The 15,355-nt window shown below is 54.9% G+C and overlaps 1 protein-coding gene across 3 annotated transcripts in view; it reads right to left on the reverse strand.

Annotated features, from left to right (window-relative positions):
• The window catches only part of CGNL1 (cingulin like 1), an 89,494-nt gene that overhangs the window by 5,110 nt on the left and 69,029 nt on the right, over nucleotides 1-15,355 (reverse strand). For all 3 annotated transcript variants that reach the window (XM_038750152.1, XM_038750153.1, XM_038750151.1), the window contains 6 exons: nucleotides 12,383-12,583; nucleotides 11,821-11,925; nucleotides 7,653-7,805; nucleotides 6,668-6,838; nucleotides 4,242-4,403; nucleotides 3,180-3,269 (listed from right to left, as the gene is read on the reverse strand). In XM_038750152.1, coding sequence (XP_038606080.1) covers nucleotides 3,180-3,269; nucleotides 4,242-4,403; nucleotides 6,668-6,838; nucleotides 7,653-7,805; nucleotides 11,821-11,925; nucleotides 12,383-12,583 — 882 coding nt within the window. The remainder of the gene's footprint in view (nucleotides 1-3,179; nucleotides 3,270-4,241; nucleotides 4,404-6,667; nucleotides 6,839-7,652; nucleotides 7,806-11,820; nucleotides 11,926-12,382; nucleotides 12,584-15,355) is intronic.

The raw sequence follows: 15,355 nt of genomic DNA on the forward strand, positions 1-15,355 counted from the left end.
AGTTTTTCACCAAATCCCACAGCACCGGGGCAGGGACACCCACTGAGGCTTGAAGGGGACAGGCTTGGGATCAGCAGCAGGGAACACTTCTGCACACGCTAGAATCTGTTCCCACAGGACGTTGCGCAGTTGCAGCTCTCAGCAACTTCAGGAAAAATTCAGCTAGGTTTATGAGTAGCATGGTTCATGGAAAACAGCCAGGCTGGGGTACTGGAAAGACAGCCAAGGATGTTTGGGGGGCCTCAACTGGGACATTTGGGGAGACAGGGGAGAGAGGGGAGTCAGGGGCGCTGGATGGTCCATCTGTAACCATGGGTGGGGGATCACGAGAACAATCATCATACAGTTTCTGCACATGTCCTGGTGCCACTGCCAGGGACAGCACCCTGGGCTGGGTGGGCTGCGGGCCTGGGTCAAGTAACATAGGCACTCATGATCTCGTGTTCTTAAAGCTATGGAATTGGCCGTCGTACTGTAAGAGACCCCGCCGTAATCTCCAGAGACCCCTGTGGGGTCCCTCAGAGTGGCCTGGACGCCTGCTGAGGCTCGGGCAAGCTGCCCCATGCCAGCCTCCCCTTGGGCTGTGGAGCCGGGGGTCGGATCTGGGGAGCTCTCCTAGGGCTGGTAGGGAAGAGCCTCGCTCTCCGGGCACCAGCGGTCAGCTGGACGGATCAGCCTCGGCTTCAACGGACTCTCGGTCCTCCGGTCCCCTGGACCGAAAGCTCCTCAAGGGCGGGCACCTTGCCTCCTGCTTATTTGTAACTATGGTACTCTGCACCTTGTAGGCGCTCAGTAAATGCCATTAACTGACTGACTGACAGCAAGGGAGTGGGAATCAGTAGAGAGCAGTACTCCTTTTCAGCTTGCCAGACAGCAAGGGTCTTGTCGGGCCTGCCCTGACCGAGCGGCAAAAGCCAATGTCCGGAGTAGAAGTCCAGGGCCTGAGTTCCCGTCCCACTTCTCCTTAAGGACTCATTCTGCATCCCTGTGTACTCACACAAGGGCCTCAGTTCTTCCTTCTGGAAGAATGGGGCAGGGACCCTCCACTCCTCTTCCCACCAGGGATGCTGGGAGGGCAAACCAAATTGGGTGTCCTAGTGGGAGAAACAAGGGCCTCGGACTCAGGAAACCTGGGTTCTAATCCCAATTCAGCCTCTCGCCTGTTGTGTGACCTTGGGCAAGCCAATTCACTTCTCCGTGCCTCATCTGTAATAATAATGATGGCATTTGTTAAGCGCTTACTATGTGCAAAGCACTGTTCTAAGCGCTGGGGGGATACAAGGTGATCAGGTTGTCCCACACAGGGCTCACAGTCTTAATCCCCATTCTACAGATGAGGTAACTGAGGCTCAGAGAAGTGAAGTGACTTGCTGAAGGTCACACAGCAAGCATGTGGCGGAGCCGGGACTCGAACCCACGGACCTCTGACTCCAAAGCCTGTGCTCTTGCCACTGAACCATGCTGCTTCTCTGTAAGATGGGGATTCAATACCTATTTTCCTCCTACTTGGACTGTGAGCCCAATGTAGGCAGGGACTGTGATTTTTTTTTGCAGATTATTTTGTATCGACCCCACCACTTGGCACATAGTAAATACTTAAAAATATTGTTATTATTGACATTAATAGGGACCCTGCAAGGAAGTGTTGCATCACTGGTACTTCAGCTATGAGAGAGAGTGTGTGTGTGAGTGTGTGTGTGTGTTTGTGCATGTACATATGTACAGGGGACCGGCCCAATACAACCCTTCCACTTCCCCATCCACTGCAATGTGCCCTGCCCCACTCTAGCTGGTTCCGGTCCGAGGTCAGTAGAAAAGGCAAGGTCGGTGACCTCCCCAGGTTCCAGGGGCCAGATCGAAGAGGAGGAGAAAAAAATAAACAGAAAGGAATTCGGGGGGAAGGTTGCTTCTCCCCGCACCCCCGTGACCCGAGGCCCAGCCAGAAAGGGAGGTTTGTTTAAACTGCTGATTGTTCATTTGTCTTAATGATCTGACTATTGGGATAACCAGCCGCCCCCATCTCACAGGAAGATGTGTCACCAAAACAAATCTGTCATTCCGCCTGCTTCGCGAACCCCAGAGTGCCCCCGGGTAATTTCACTGCTCTGCTGCTCCGGCCGGCCGGGTGGCAAACAAAGCCACCTTTGTCTCCAGAGCAGAAACCGGAACCTCCAGCTCTCCAGAAAACCCACATGGGCCAATTATGCCACGTTTGGGGTCCGCAGCTGGGTTTTCAGTTTCCATTTAGCCGCTTCATTAAGTGACGGCGGGGCTCACGCGGCCACTCTCCTCAGGCTGCCCAGCTAGGGGATACCCGGCCGGACACGCAGGCTAGGAGCGGGGGTCGCGAGGCCCTCAGGATCGATGGTGAGTGGTAGAAGCCTGTCAATCCCGGGCGGTCTCACCCTCCTCCCCTCTGGCCCAAGTCACCGGGCCTATTACGGGAGAGGGACAGCAGCCAGACTCCCCTTTCTGCCTGGTTAGTCTCTCATTTCTCCAGGGACCCTCATACACCCCACACTGCACCTGACCATGGCCACTTACATGCACACCCTCATACTCTGTCGTATCCTCCTATTTATGATTGGTTTCAGTGTCTCCCTGCTAGATTGTAAGCTCCTTAAGGGCAGGGATCTTATAAACTCCTTGAACACTTAATACAGTGCTCTGGACAGGGTAGGAGGTCCATGCTAACTGTTGACTGGCTGGGTAATTGAATGGCACACTGCCATTGCCTGTCTTCTGGCACCCTTTCCTCCAAAAAAGGCCTCTGTGGCCGCCGAGGACTAACGTGAGCCAGGAGAACAAGGCAGTCACTTGGGTCCCCACACAAAGCCAGGTACCCGATCAGCCCTTTGGACATAGGCTGGCTCCGGAATGCTGGGCCTGGCCATCCCTGTCATCCCCAAGTTTGTCCTGCCTCTTGAATCTGCCTCAGTCCTGACTGGCTTGGAGAACTGGCGTAGCCCTGGGCTTGGGAACACAGGAGGGGAGACAACAGGCTGGCCCCTCCCAAAAAAACTGTCTGATGAAAATTTGGTGTCTGCGGTGGAGGCCGCAGAGCAGGCAGGGTGAGGCGCGTTGCTGTCCCACACCAGTCCCCATCCCAGGCAGACACATGGGAGAAAAACTGGAGTCCCTCTGAAGAGTGTTTTGTGCCGGGGCCACTGGACCAATACCTGCTCTCGGCTCCAGGCCACCCTCTCCGACAACAGGTCTGAGCTGTTCCTCTCCTCATCCAGTTCCATCTCCAGCTGCGATACCTTGTCCTAGGAGATAACCGACAGACGTAGGTGCTGAGCCCGCGCTACCTCGGTCTCGGGCGGGCTCTCTGGGAATGGGGACAGAGCGAGGCTCCACAGGCCACAGCAGACCAAACCGCGGCCTGGTGGGGAGAGAGAGCCGAGGGCACTGGGGTGGCGAGGGACAGAGTCAGGTTCCAGCTTAGTTTTTCTCTGGCCACTTCATCATCATCATCAATCGAATTTATTGAGCGCTTACTATGTGCATAGCACTGTACTAAGCGCTTGGGAAGTACAAATTGGCAACACATTGAGACAGTCCCTACCCAACAATGGGCTCACAGTCTAAAAGGGGGAGACGGAGAACAAAACCAAACATACTAACAAAATAAAATAAATAGAATAGATATGTACAAGTCAAATAGAGTAATAAATATGTACAAACATATATACATATACACAGGTGCTGTGGGGAAGGGAAGGAGGTAAGATGAGGGGGTTGGAGAGGGGGACGAGGGGGAGAGGAAGGAAGGGGCTCAGTCTGGGAAGGCTTCCTGGAGGAGGTGAGCTCTCAGCAGGGCCTTGAAGGGAGGAAGAGAGCTAGCTTGGCGGATGGGCAGAGGGAGGGCATTCCAGGCCCGGGGTATGACGTGGGCCACGGGTCGATGGCGGGACAGGCGAGAGCGAGGCCCGGTGAGGAGATTAGCGGCGGAGGAGCGGAGGGTGCGGGCTGGGCTGGAGAAGGAGAGAAGGGAGGTGAGGTAGGAGGGGGTGAGGTGATGGACAGCCTTGAAGCCCAGGGTGAGGAGTTTCTGCCTGGCCACTTCCCAACCTCCAAAATGCACCACCTTCCTGTTTTGGGGCCATGGAGAGGGACTCTACCAGGTGCTCTCTCTCCTTGAAACCAGCCAGCCTCCCCATGCCCTCTTTCCTCCTCAGTACCCACCACCTATCACAGACCCACTCCCCACCCTGTGCCTTCTCCCTGCCCAGGCCCACCTCCATCAGCTTGACCTGTCGTCCTTGGTCCTCCTTCAGGTGGCTCTTGGCCTCCAGCTCGTATTCCAGGCCCTTCAGCGCCTGTTCCAGGAGCTGTCGTTTGGTCAGGGCCTCATCTTGGGCCCGCCGGTGGGCTCGCAGCTCCTCCTCCAGCAAGCGTGTCTGCAACCGGGGGCGGGTGGGGGTCAGGGCTACCCTGTCCATGGGCTCTGGGGAGGCGGACCCCTGGCTGGGGAGACAGCACAGGGCCAGGTGCCCTCTGGCTGGGTGAGGGGGTCCCACAAGACCGAGGCACCAGAGAGCGGCTGCGTTCACCCCCCGCCCGAGAGAGTCATAATAATAATAATAATAATAATAATGTTGGTATTTGTTAAGCGCTTACTATGTGCCAAGCACTGTTCTAAGCGCTGGGGTAGATACCAGGTAATCAGATTGTCCCACGTGGGGCTCACAGTCTTCATCCCCATTTTACAGATGAGGGAACTGAGGCCCAGAGAAGTTAAGTGACTTGCCCAAGGTCACACAGCTGACTAGTGGCGGAGCCGGGATTTGAACCCACGACCTCTGACTCCAAAGCCCGGGCTCCTTCCACTGAGCCACGCTGCTTCCCCAACCCATGAGCCCCATCCCACCCCCAACAGCCCTGGGCCCTCAGTGGATTGGGACTCCCCCAGCCTCTTTACCCTTGCCCATCTCTTCCCACAACCTTTGTGGAGACCCACCCTCTGGGGGTCAGCGCACATGCTCAGAGTGCAGCTGAACTCAACTGGCTGCACAGAGACCAAACCTCAGAGTCCTGGGGCACCCCTGACTGGTCCTAGCTGCCCTGACCTGTCCTTTGAACCTCCCGACTGCTTCCCATCCAGCCAGCGAAGGGAGAAGTAGCCAGTGGAAGTGGGCTACTTGCAGAGACGGTCCTGAGGACTTGTAGGGAGCTAGATGGGCTGAGACACTTGTGGAAGTGAGACTCCCGACAGGGCCCAGTCCGGCCTGTGATCTGCAGGGCCAGTGATTTCTCCAGCCACAAGATGGTGCTGGGAAAACACCGAGAAAGAGGCCCAGGGGCAGCAGGGAAGACAACCCCATGCGGAAGGGGGTGGGCTCCAGGGAGACCCCAGTCTCCAATGATCAGGAGGCAGGATGGGCCCAGTCTCGGGAAACGTGGGCTGGGGTGGGAGGAGTCGAGTACTGGGGGGTGGCCCTTTCCCTTGGAAGCCCGAGGCTAAGGGAGGACCAGAAAAACAGAGCTGAAATCATAGACACCCCTTGGCCCGAGGGGGAGCCCCTTTATTTCACCCCTTTAGCCAGCTCCCATGAGATGACCATCATCATCATCATCATCAATCGTATTTACTGAGCGCTTACTGTGTGCAGAGCACTGTACTAAGCGCTTGGGAAGTACAAGTTGGCAACATATAGAGACAGTCCCTACCCAACAGTTGGCTCACAGTTTAAAAGGGGGAGACAGAGAACAAACCCAAACATACTAACAAAATAAAATATGTAGAATAGATATGTACAAGATAAATAAATAGAGTACAAATATGTACAAACATATATACATATATACAGGTATATACAATGACCAGGCAGTGTAGGCTGGCACTGGCCCCACAAAAGCTTACAGATGGAGGAAGGTTGGAGCAACGGGCTCGGAAATATCATTCCACTCCCCTGCTGCCAATTTTGGAGGAAGAGTCCACAAGCAGTCCACAAGCCTGCCCGGAGAGAGTAGGGCTTCCCACCTGGCCCAACACTTCTCCTTCGCCGACCTGGGCTGGGTAAAACCCCTCACCAGCCTACCCGGGCTCAAGGTCCCAAGCAGCTGGGGGAGATGCCTTAGGCCTCCAGGGAGCAAAAGACAGACAACCTGCTCAGATCATCCCCAACCTGGATCTCCACTCTTCCTAAAGTAAAGACGTTCCTGTGAGCCCCACCCCAGTCGACAGTCTGGACGGGTCTTCTCATCTCACCCACTGGGAGAGTCCGGAGATCCGAGGTTCTAATCCCAGTTCTGTTCCCAGCCTGCCGTGTAACCTTGGGTGCATCCCTAAACCTCTCTGAGCCTCAGTTTCTTCCTCTGCAAATAGAGAGGGTACTGCTCTCCCTCCCTTTACATTGTGAGCTCCCAATCAGACAGGAACTGTGTTCTGGCTTTAGCACAGTGTGTAGCACAGTGCTTGGCTGAGCAAGCGCTTAATAAACTCCATCTTGTTTATTAAAAAGAGCACCAGGGCTCCAGCCTCATACTTAGATGACTTGTGGTAACTCCCCCATCTTGGGACCACAGGGTCTCCTTGATCACCAGTGTGCAGCTGCCAGAGACCCAAATTCTGCACCAATGCACCCCAGAACAGTAGGGTCACGACCCCCCGAGGACATGGGGTTGGGGCTCAGGAGATTGGCGGGCCATGACAGGCTGTTACCTCATCTTGTAGTTTCTGGGTGGCCTTGCGAGACTTGTCCGCCTCCTGGGTTTTCTCCAACAGCTGCCTCTGCATTTCACCCAGCTCCTTGCGAGTCTTCTCCCTGGCCTCACTCAGCTGGCTCTGCAGCTCCAGAGTGGATGCCCGCGAGGCCTCCGTGACCTCGGCCATCTGTGGGGGCCCATGGTGGGTGGTCAGTCCACGCCACTGGGTGCCAGGCAGGAGGAGGACAAGGGGACCTAGCCTTTCCACGCCTCCACGAGGATAAGGCCAATGGCCAGAGGTCCCTCCTTCCAGGCCCTACCCTGGGTGTCTGGACAAGGACGAGAAACCAGTCCAGCTGGAAGCATCTGGGGAGCAGGGTCTGGGACAGGTACAACCACCATAGCCGAACCTCTTTCTGACGAACACACTCCAAAACCTCCACAAAATTAAAATTCCCCATTGGTCCCAGCAGCACAGGACAAAGTCCCCTCTAATTGGTCCCTCAAACTTGGAGAGAATGAAGGGGCTTGAGAGGAAGGAAATGGAAAAGGGACTGGAAGCCCAGAGACCTAAGTTTTAGTCCTAGCTCTGTCACTGGCCTGCCTTGTGCCCTTGTGAAAGTCACTTCACCTCTCTGGGCTTCCGTTTTCTCCTCTGTTCTCTCCCTCCCTCTGAAGTGGTGAATACTACGAGCAACAAGGACTGCAATCAACTGCAGATATTATTATAGGCAGGCCACTACCCACTTCAGTGCTCAGGACTGTGCTGGTCACATAGAAAGTCCTAAATAGACACCAAATGGCATCCTGCCTCTGAATCCATCTCAGCTTGGTTCTTGGTGGCCAGAAGGGCAAACACTTCCTTCATGTGAGCGTAATCACCACTGGCCCCCACCCTTCACGGCCAACCAAGCAGGCGTTGCCACCTCGTGCAGTCTCACGGCCCCATCCGGCCACCCTCTCCTCACCCAAGGCCCACCGGCTGCCCAGCCCTTTCTTGCCTCCTTGCGCAGCTTCTCAATGGTTTTGTCCGACTGCCAGTGCTCCTTCTCCATCTCTCTCATCGCGCTCCTCAGCTGCTCCTTCTCCTTCGTCTCCTCTTTCAGCTTCGCCATCAGCTGTTGCTGCTCCTGTGTGGTCTGGCTGAGACTTCTCTGCCAGGGAGGGGAGGGGCATAACCATCCCTTTCCTCCTCCTCCTCCCAGCCTCGGAAAAGCCAGGCCTACAGGGCTCTGCCGAGATGCAGACAGGGAGCCCACTCCAGCGAGGAAGGTTTAGGGTGCATGGTGGGAACAGTCCTTGGGCAGGGGTGGGGGTTTTGAGACACACAGCTCCAAGAGGGGAGCTCCCGGCAACTTCTTCCCCTCTTTCCCTCTCAAGCATCCCACAGAGAGGACAGGGATGGGGCCGCTTCCCTGGGCCTCCTAAGTCCTGCTTGCAACAGGCTCAGCCTGAGGACCCTGGAAAACCAGTCAGTCTGTGCCCTGTTTTCAAATGGGGTCTTGTAGCCCAGAGAAAGCAGGCTGCCCAGCCCTAGCTGTAGGGCAATTGGAGAGGCTAGGGTGCCACCCCCATCCTCCTTCTCACCCCCGCCCATCCTCTCTCACGGGGCAGGGACTGTGTTTGTTATTATATTATACTTTCCCAAGCTCTTAGAACAGTGCTCTGCATATAGTCAGAACTCAATAAATACCAGTCAATCATATTTATTAGACTGTGAGCCCACTGTTGGGTAGGGACTGTCTCTATATGTTGCCAATTTGTACTTCCCAAGCGCTTAGTACAGTGCTCTGCACATAGTAAGCGCTCAATAAATACGATTGATGATGATGATTTATTAAGCACTTACTGTGGGGAGAGCACTGTACTAAGCACTTGGGAGAGTACAACAACAGACACATTTTCTGCCCACAATGAGCTTACAGTCTACCACTGATTGACTGACCCTGTCCTCACACCTCGGCCACCAGTAGCCCCTCTGTCCTGTTCCCGGCACTCCCCAAGGCTTCTACGATTTCAGCCTTCACCTGGGGAACTGTGCACCAGGCCCTGGGGGTAGTGGTGGTGGGTGGCCCTCAACTACCCCCACCCCCCCCCACCCCCGGTGGCCTCCGGGACTGCCCAACATGAGGGAAAGGCTGCTGGAGACAGAACAGCAGAAGAGAAGTAGCGTGGCTCAGTGGAAAGAGCTCGGGTTTTGGAGTCAGAGGTCATAGGTTCAAATCCCGGCTCCACCAATTGTCAGCTGTGTGACTTTGGGCAAGTCACTTCACTTCTCTGGGCCTCACTTACCTCATCTGTAAAATGGGGATTAAGATTGTGAGCGCCCCCATGGGACAACCTGATCACCTTGTAACCTCCCCAGCGTTTAGGACAGTGCTTTGCACATAGTAAGCGCTTAATAAATGCCATCAATATTATTATTAGAACACCCCACCCCGCAATTACCTCCCAGAGACCACTGACCAACCAGAGACATCCCTCTCCCCTCGGCCCTTGCCTCCTTCCTTTCAAGGATGGGATCATTGGCAGTCTGGTGGCCCACCTACCCTGTACCTCGGGAATTCACGTCCTCACTTTGGGTGGGAGTCAAGGGACCCCAGGGGGAATCATGGCCTGGCAGATGAGTCCCGAATTTTTCCCCCTTTGCAGGGTGGCCAGGAGTCTAGGAAGCCAAACTGAGGGGCAGAGGGGAGGGGGATGAGGACCATTTTGAGGTTGTCAGTCACTGGAGTGTGAGCCATTTTCATCCCAAGGGGTGGTGGTGGTGGTGGTGGTGGTGAAGGGTGTTTGTAAGGTCAACAGCTGCCCTGACTGGAAGCCATTTCCATCCGGACCAATCCAGAAGCCGGGAGGGGAGGTGGGGGGAAGCATCCAGCTTCTGCTCCCAAATGTGGTTTTCTCATCCAGGTGGGCAAATTGGGAAGATAGCAGTATCCTGCATGGGAATCCTCTCTTCCATTGCAGCTGAGCTACTCTGCCTTCCCTTCCCATCACCCATGAGTGGCACAGCTCCCCTCTGCACCACTGAGGTGACCCCAACTCGTACTGCTTTCCACTGCCCGGGCAGGAATGAGCACAGCGTCTGCAGGATGAGGCCTCATAAACCTCAGGAAAGCTACAGGCTGGGTAGCCATTGCTGAGGACTTTGAATCACGAGGAGAGATTCTGCTCCTCTAATCACAGCCCCCTACTGACTTTTGTTTATTGCATATTTGTCCTTGCCTCTTACTCTGTTTTAATGTTTTGGGGTTTCAGGGTTTGTTTTCTTTTTAAATAGTATTTGTTAAGCACTTGCTATGGGTCAGGCACTGTACTAAGTGCTGGGATAGACACAAGATAATCAGTTTGGACACAGCCGTGGCTCAGTGGAAAGAGCACGGGCTTTGGAGTCAGAGGTCACGGGTTCAAATCCCAGCTCTGCCAATTGTCAGATGTGCGACTTTGGGCAAGTCACTTAACTTCTTTGTGCCTCAGTTATCTCATCCGTAAAATGGGGATTAAGACTGTGAGCCCACCGCGGGACAACCTGATCACCTTGTAATCTCCCCAGTGCTTAGAACAGTGCTTTGCACATAGTAAACGCTTAATAAATGTCATCATTATTACCACCTGGGGCTCACAGTCTTAATCTCCATTTTAAAGGTGAGGTAACAGAAGAGGTGGAGAGAAGTTAAGTGACTTGCCCAAGGTCATACAGCAGATGAGTGGTGGAGCAAGGATTAGAATCCAGGTCTTTCTGACTCTCAGGCCCATGCTCTATCCACTGGGCCACGCTGCTTCTCAGTGGGTCTGTCTCCAGCCCTCCCTTCTCCACTTTTAATTTATACATTGTGAGCCCCCAGAAAGACAAGGCCTGCGTCTAAATCCCACCTGTATATTCTTTCCCATTGCTTAGAGCAACACTCTGTACCCACCAAATCCGTGGGCCTGGGAAGGGTTTGGAAAACAGAGGCCGTCAGGAAAAAGCTGGACTGGGCAGCGTGGATTTCACCAAGGCATCTCAACTCTCTTCAGATCACATCCAGGGCTGAAAGCGAATCTATTCCACGGCTGCAGGCCAGGATCCAGTTTCAATGGGACGATTTACTCCAGACCTCTTGCGCCCTACAGTCGGCTCACCCAGGATCTCTAGAGTCGACATCCCCCCGGGCCTGGAATGCCCTCCCTCTGCCCTTCCGCCAAGCTAGCTCTCTTCCTCCCTTCAAGGCCCTGCTGAGAGCTCACCTCCTCCAGGAGGCCTTCCCAGACTGAGCCCCTTCCTTCCTCTCCCCCTCGTCTCCCTCTCCATCCCCCTCATCTTACCTCCTTCCCTTCCCCACAGCACCTGTATATATGTATATATGTTTGTACATATTTATTACTCTATTTATTTGACTTGTACATATCTATTCTATTTATTTTATTTTGTTAGTATGTTTGGTTTTGTTCTCTGTCTCCCCCTTTTAGACTGTGAGCCCTCTGTTGGGTAGGGACTGTCTCTATATGTTGCCAACCTGTACTTCCCAAGTGCTTAGTACAGTGCTCTGCACACAGTAAGCGCTCAATAAATATGATTGATTGATTGATTGACAGGCAGGGCTGGCCACCTTGGGGGGCCTGGGATCCCCGGTCACCTGAACCCTAGACACCGGGGGGACCCAACTGGACTGGAACTAATGTCTCCTGGCCTCAGTGTGGTTTAGTTTAAGGAGTATAGTTTAAGGAGAGGACCAACTGCCTTGGTAACTAGAGAAGCAGCATGGCATAATGGATAAAGAACGGGCCTGGGATTCGGAAGGTTATGGGTTCCAATCCTGACTCCACCACTTATCTGCTGTGTGATCTTGGACAAGTGATTTCACTTCTCTGGGCCTCAGTTACCTCACTTGTAAAATGGCGATTGAGACTGTCAGCCCCACATGGGACAGGGTCTGTGTCCAACCTGATTTGCTTGTATCCATCCCAGTGCTTAGTGCAGTACCTGGCATATAGTAAGTGCTTAACAAATACTGCTATTACTATTATTATTAGTTCCCCTCCTCACCCTGAGGCCCACCCCAGCCAGATCCCCGGGGTAGGGAGGCCTTTGGAGAGCCAGCTTGTGCCTCCCTCTCAGTTCGGTTCCAACTTTGATTCCCAGCCTGCCCCGCCCAGCAAAGCTCACGAGGGTCTGGCCCTGGGAACTACCTGGACATCCTCCAGCTGCTTCTCCAGTGCCCGGGTGGTTGACACCATCTCCCGGTCCTGTTCCTCGGCCCGCGCCAGGGCCTCTTGCAGCTGCTGCTTCTCCCCCTGCCATCAGACAGCGAGCGGTCACCCTTTCCCATCCCCCTCCACCACCACCTCTCTCCACAGAGCAGGACGCACGGCAACTCCACTTCCCCGGGGGGAGGGAACCCCATTCCACCCACCTCTCTGAGACCAGTGGGTCTCGGCAAGGCAGAGGGCCTCCCCGGGCTGGACCAAGGCCCCCTTTCGATAGAATGGAAGCCCTTAAAGTTGGGCAGCCTGAGCCCTTAGTACAGTGCTCGGCCTTTAGCAGGGTCTCCATAGATAACCCTGACAGTAACGCCAACTTCATCCTTGAACCTCGTCTTCCTTCCTTGGGCAGTCATGGGAAGGAAAAAAGAAGGTGCAGGGGCAGACTGGACCTCCCCAGGCCTGCCCCTTCCCTCGTCCTGCATCCCAGCCTCACCCCTCCCTCGCACCTCCCAAGTCTGGGGCCACCCACCTGCCCGGGGGTCCTCACCTCAAGCTTCCGGACCCTTTCCCAGACCTCGCCATCGCCTCCACACACAGCGTCGACCTCGTCCTCCAGCTGTGCCGCGTCCAGCTCCAGCTCCCTAACCCGGGCTCGCAGCTTCTCATTCTCCTCTGCCAGGGCCCTCACTTGGCCCTCGGGGCCATTGCGTGCCGTCGGGCTCTCCCGGCTGGCCAGCGCCACGATGTTCTGCCAGAAACAAGCAGGGGCGACAGTCAGTCCCTGCCCTCACGGGCACCCCCCATCCAGGGGGATTCATCACCAGCCCGGTGCCGCCCTGGGGCAGAGAAAGCCTCTTTCCCCTCATCTTGAAGGCCTAGAGTTGTGGGCCGCTTGGATCACAATGAGGGCTGAACACAATACACACCCATTCTGTAGGGCAAACACCTGCCCTCAAGGTGTCTGGTCAAACAAGGGGTGGCCCAAGAATCTGGCAGCAGGCTTCTCGTAGCCCAGACTGTTTCTAAAGGACTTACCTTTCCTTCTGTTTCTTCAGGACATGGAGAATTTTTCAGTATAACACATATTCAGATTAACAAATTCAAAGCTAGCGTCCCCGTGAAGGTCTCGGAAACAAGATTTGCTACCCTTATCCTTGAAAACCATGGGAACAGGCAAAAATAACTTAAGGGTTTGACTCGGGGTCAAAGGCAGGAGGGTGGCTCAGTGGGCAGGTCTCTGGGTAGAGGTGGTCAGGACCCCGAATCACGGGCAAACTGCCTCCCCAGTCTGTCCCCCTTTTACCCGTCCTCCCAAGCAAGGGAGCTAGACTGCTGAGAGCTCCTGAGTCCCACCACTGCCCCGGCTCCCATCACCACAATGCTGGCTCCCAGCCGGCAGGGATTAATCGGCCCTGGCCTGACACCCTCCTGGCTCCTTGCCTCCCAAGAAGGCATCTAAGGATGGTTCCTCTTCTTTCTGCTTCAGCTCCTTGGGCTGGCAGTCTTCCTGGAGAAGGGTCACGTGCCCTGAAAACCCCATCCGACACCTGACCTTACAACCCTGGCCGCTCAGCTGCCCTCTTTGGAGAGTCTGGGAAGGATTTGGACCTGTACCATGTACGTATAAGCACACACATGTCCTGCAACAAGTTAAAACTGCATCCAGATGGAGACCCGTCTTCCAGAGCCCTGCTCGTCTTGGCTGGAGCCCCCAAATGCCCTAAACCAGGTGCTCACAGAGTCCACCTCCCAACAGCCTGACAATGTCCGAGTCAGTCCTGGAGCCCACAAGGCCCAGAATGCCATACTCAGTGCCAGGATTCAAGGCAGAGAACCGGAGAGGACCGAGAGACCCAAGGCAACCCCCCAGTGGGTTCATCCAAACAAATTTGGGGGGGCTACTGGGGTTCCCAGACTGTGCTGGGGGTCACTTGCCCCAAGCCCTGTAGTGCACCCCCTCCCCCAAAACCAACTCTCTCCTCTCCCGGGTTGGCTCTGTGGGTGGCTGAGACCCAGGCCTGCAGGAGCAGCTGAATAAACAGAGGGGTTGGGCTGCCCCTCCCGCAGGGCAGGACACAGTTAGGAGGCAGCCCAACAACCAGCGGGCTGCCCAGTGCAAGGTCACAGGCCCTATTTGCTTCCACACTGGACAGGAAGGACGGTTTCTTGGGCCTCAAGCGGGTGAGACCCCCTTCCACCAGTCTGGGTCCTTGCATAGAAAGACCCCCACCAGGCCTTACCCCCACCTCCATCAGGGGCCTACCTTCCCGAGGGTCACTAGCAACATACGGGCATCATTGCCACCTTCACTTAATCGGTGGCCCTTTTCTTGTTGCCCCTTTTCTGACCATCCTGCCCAATGGCAATGTCCCAAATGATGATAATACCATAACTACTACTACTAATAATAATTATAATTAGAGAAGCTGCTTATTAGAAAAGCAGCGTGGCTCAGTGGAAAGAGCACGGGCTTTGGAGTCAGAGGTCAGGGGTTCGAATCCTGGCTCCACCACAAGTCTGCTGTGTGACCTTGGGCAAGTCACTTAACTTCTCTGAGCCTCAGTTCCCTCATCTGTAAAAATGGGGATTAAGACTTGTGAGCCCCACGTGGGACAACCTGATCACATTGTATTCCCCCCTAGTGCTTAGAACAGTGCTTTGCACATAGTAAGCGCTTAACAAATGCCATCATTATTATTATTATTATTCTTAATGGCATTTGTTAAGTGCTTACTATGTGTCAAGCACTGTTCTAAGCACTGGGGGGGATACAGAATAATCAGATCTGACACAGTTCCTGTCCCTCCTGTCCCACACATTCTAAACTGCAAGGAGAACAGATATTGAGCCCCCACTTTACAAGTGAGGTCACTGAGGCAAAAAGAAGTTAAGTGACTTGTCCAAAATCGTACAGAAGATGAGTGGGGGAGCCGGGATTAGAACCCAGGTCCTCTGATTCCCAGTCCCATGATCTTCCCACTAGCAGATTTGTACTTCCCAAGCACTTAGTACAGTGCTCTGCCCAGAGTAAGCGTTCAATAAATACGACAATGAATGAATGAATGTATGAAAGGTCATGCTGCTTCGTGATCCGGGTGGGGCGTGGACCAGACCAGGAGCAACCGAGGCAGCCGGGGAGACTGGAACATCTTCTCCAGTGTGTCCTGTTCTGCATCCAAGCCTCCCGCAGGGGATTGACTCCACCCCTGGACGGGTGGGGGTCTGGCTTCTCCGCTCCACACCTCAGGATCCCTCATGCTCCACACGGGCCGAAGGCTGCTCTGGTGGCGGGCAACCTGGGCACCAGACTCCCACCAGTGGCCATTATGCTGGCCCATGGCAGGGGCGAGGACAGGGGATGGGGAGGGCAGGCTGCCCACCCTCCGGCCCAGATTCCAGCCTCCTCCTCCTCCTCCAACCTGCTTTTTTTCCCAGCAGTCAAGGGTTGATGGGGTCTGTCACCCCCAACGCTCTTCCGTCACCCCCTACCACTCTCGCGGCAGCTGGGCTGGGGGAAATT

This window comes from Tachyglossus aculeatus, chromosome 8 (assembly GCF_015852505.1).
Source record: "Tachyglossus aculeatus isolate mTacAcu1 chromosome 8, mTacAcu1.pri, whole genome shotgun sequence".
NCBI classification, from domain to species: Eukaryota; Metazoa; Chordata; class Mammalia; order Monotremata; family Tachyglossidae; genus Tachyglossus; species Tachyglossus aculeatus.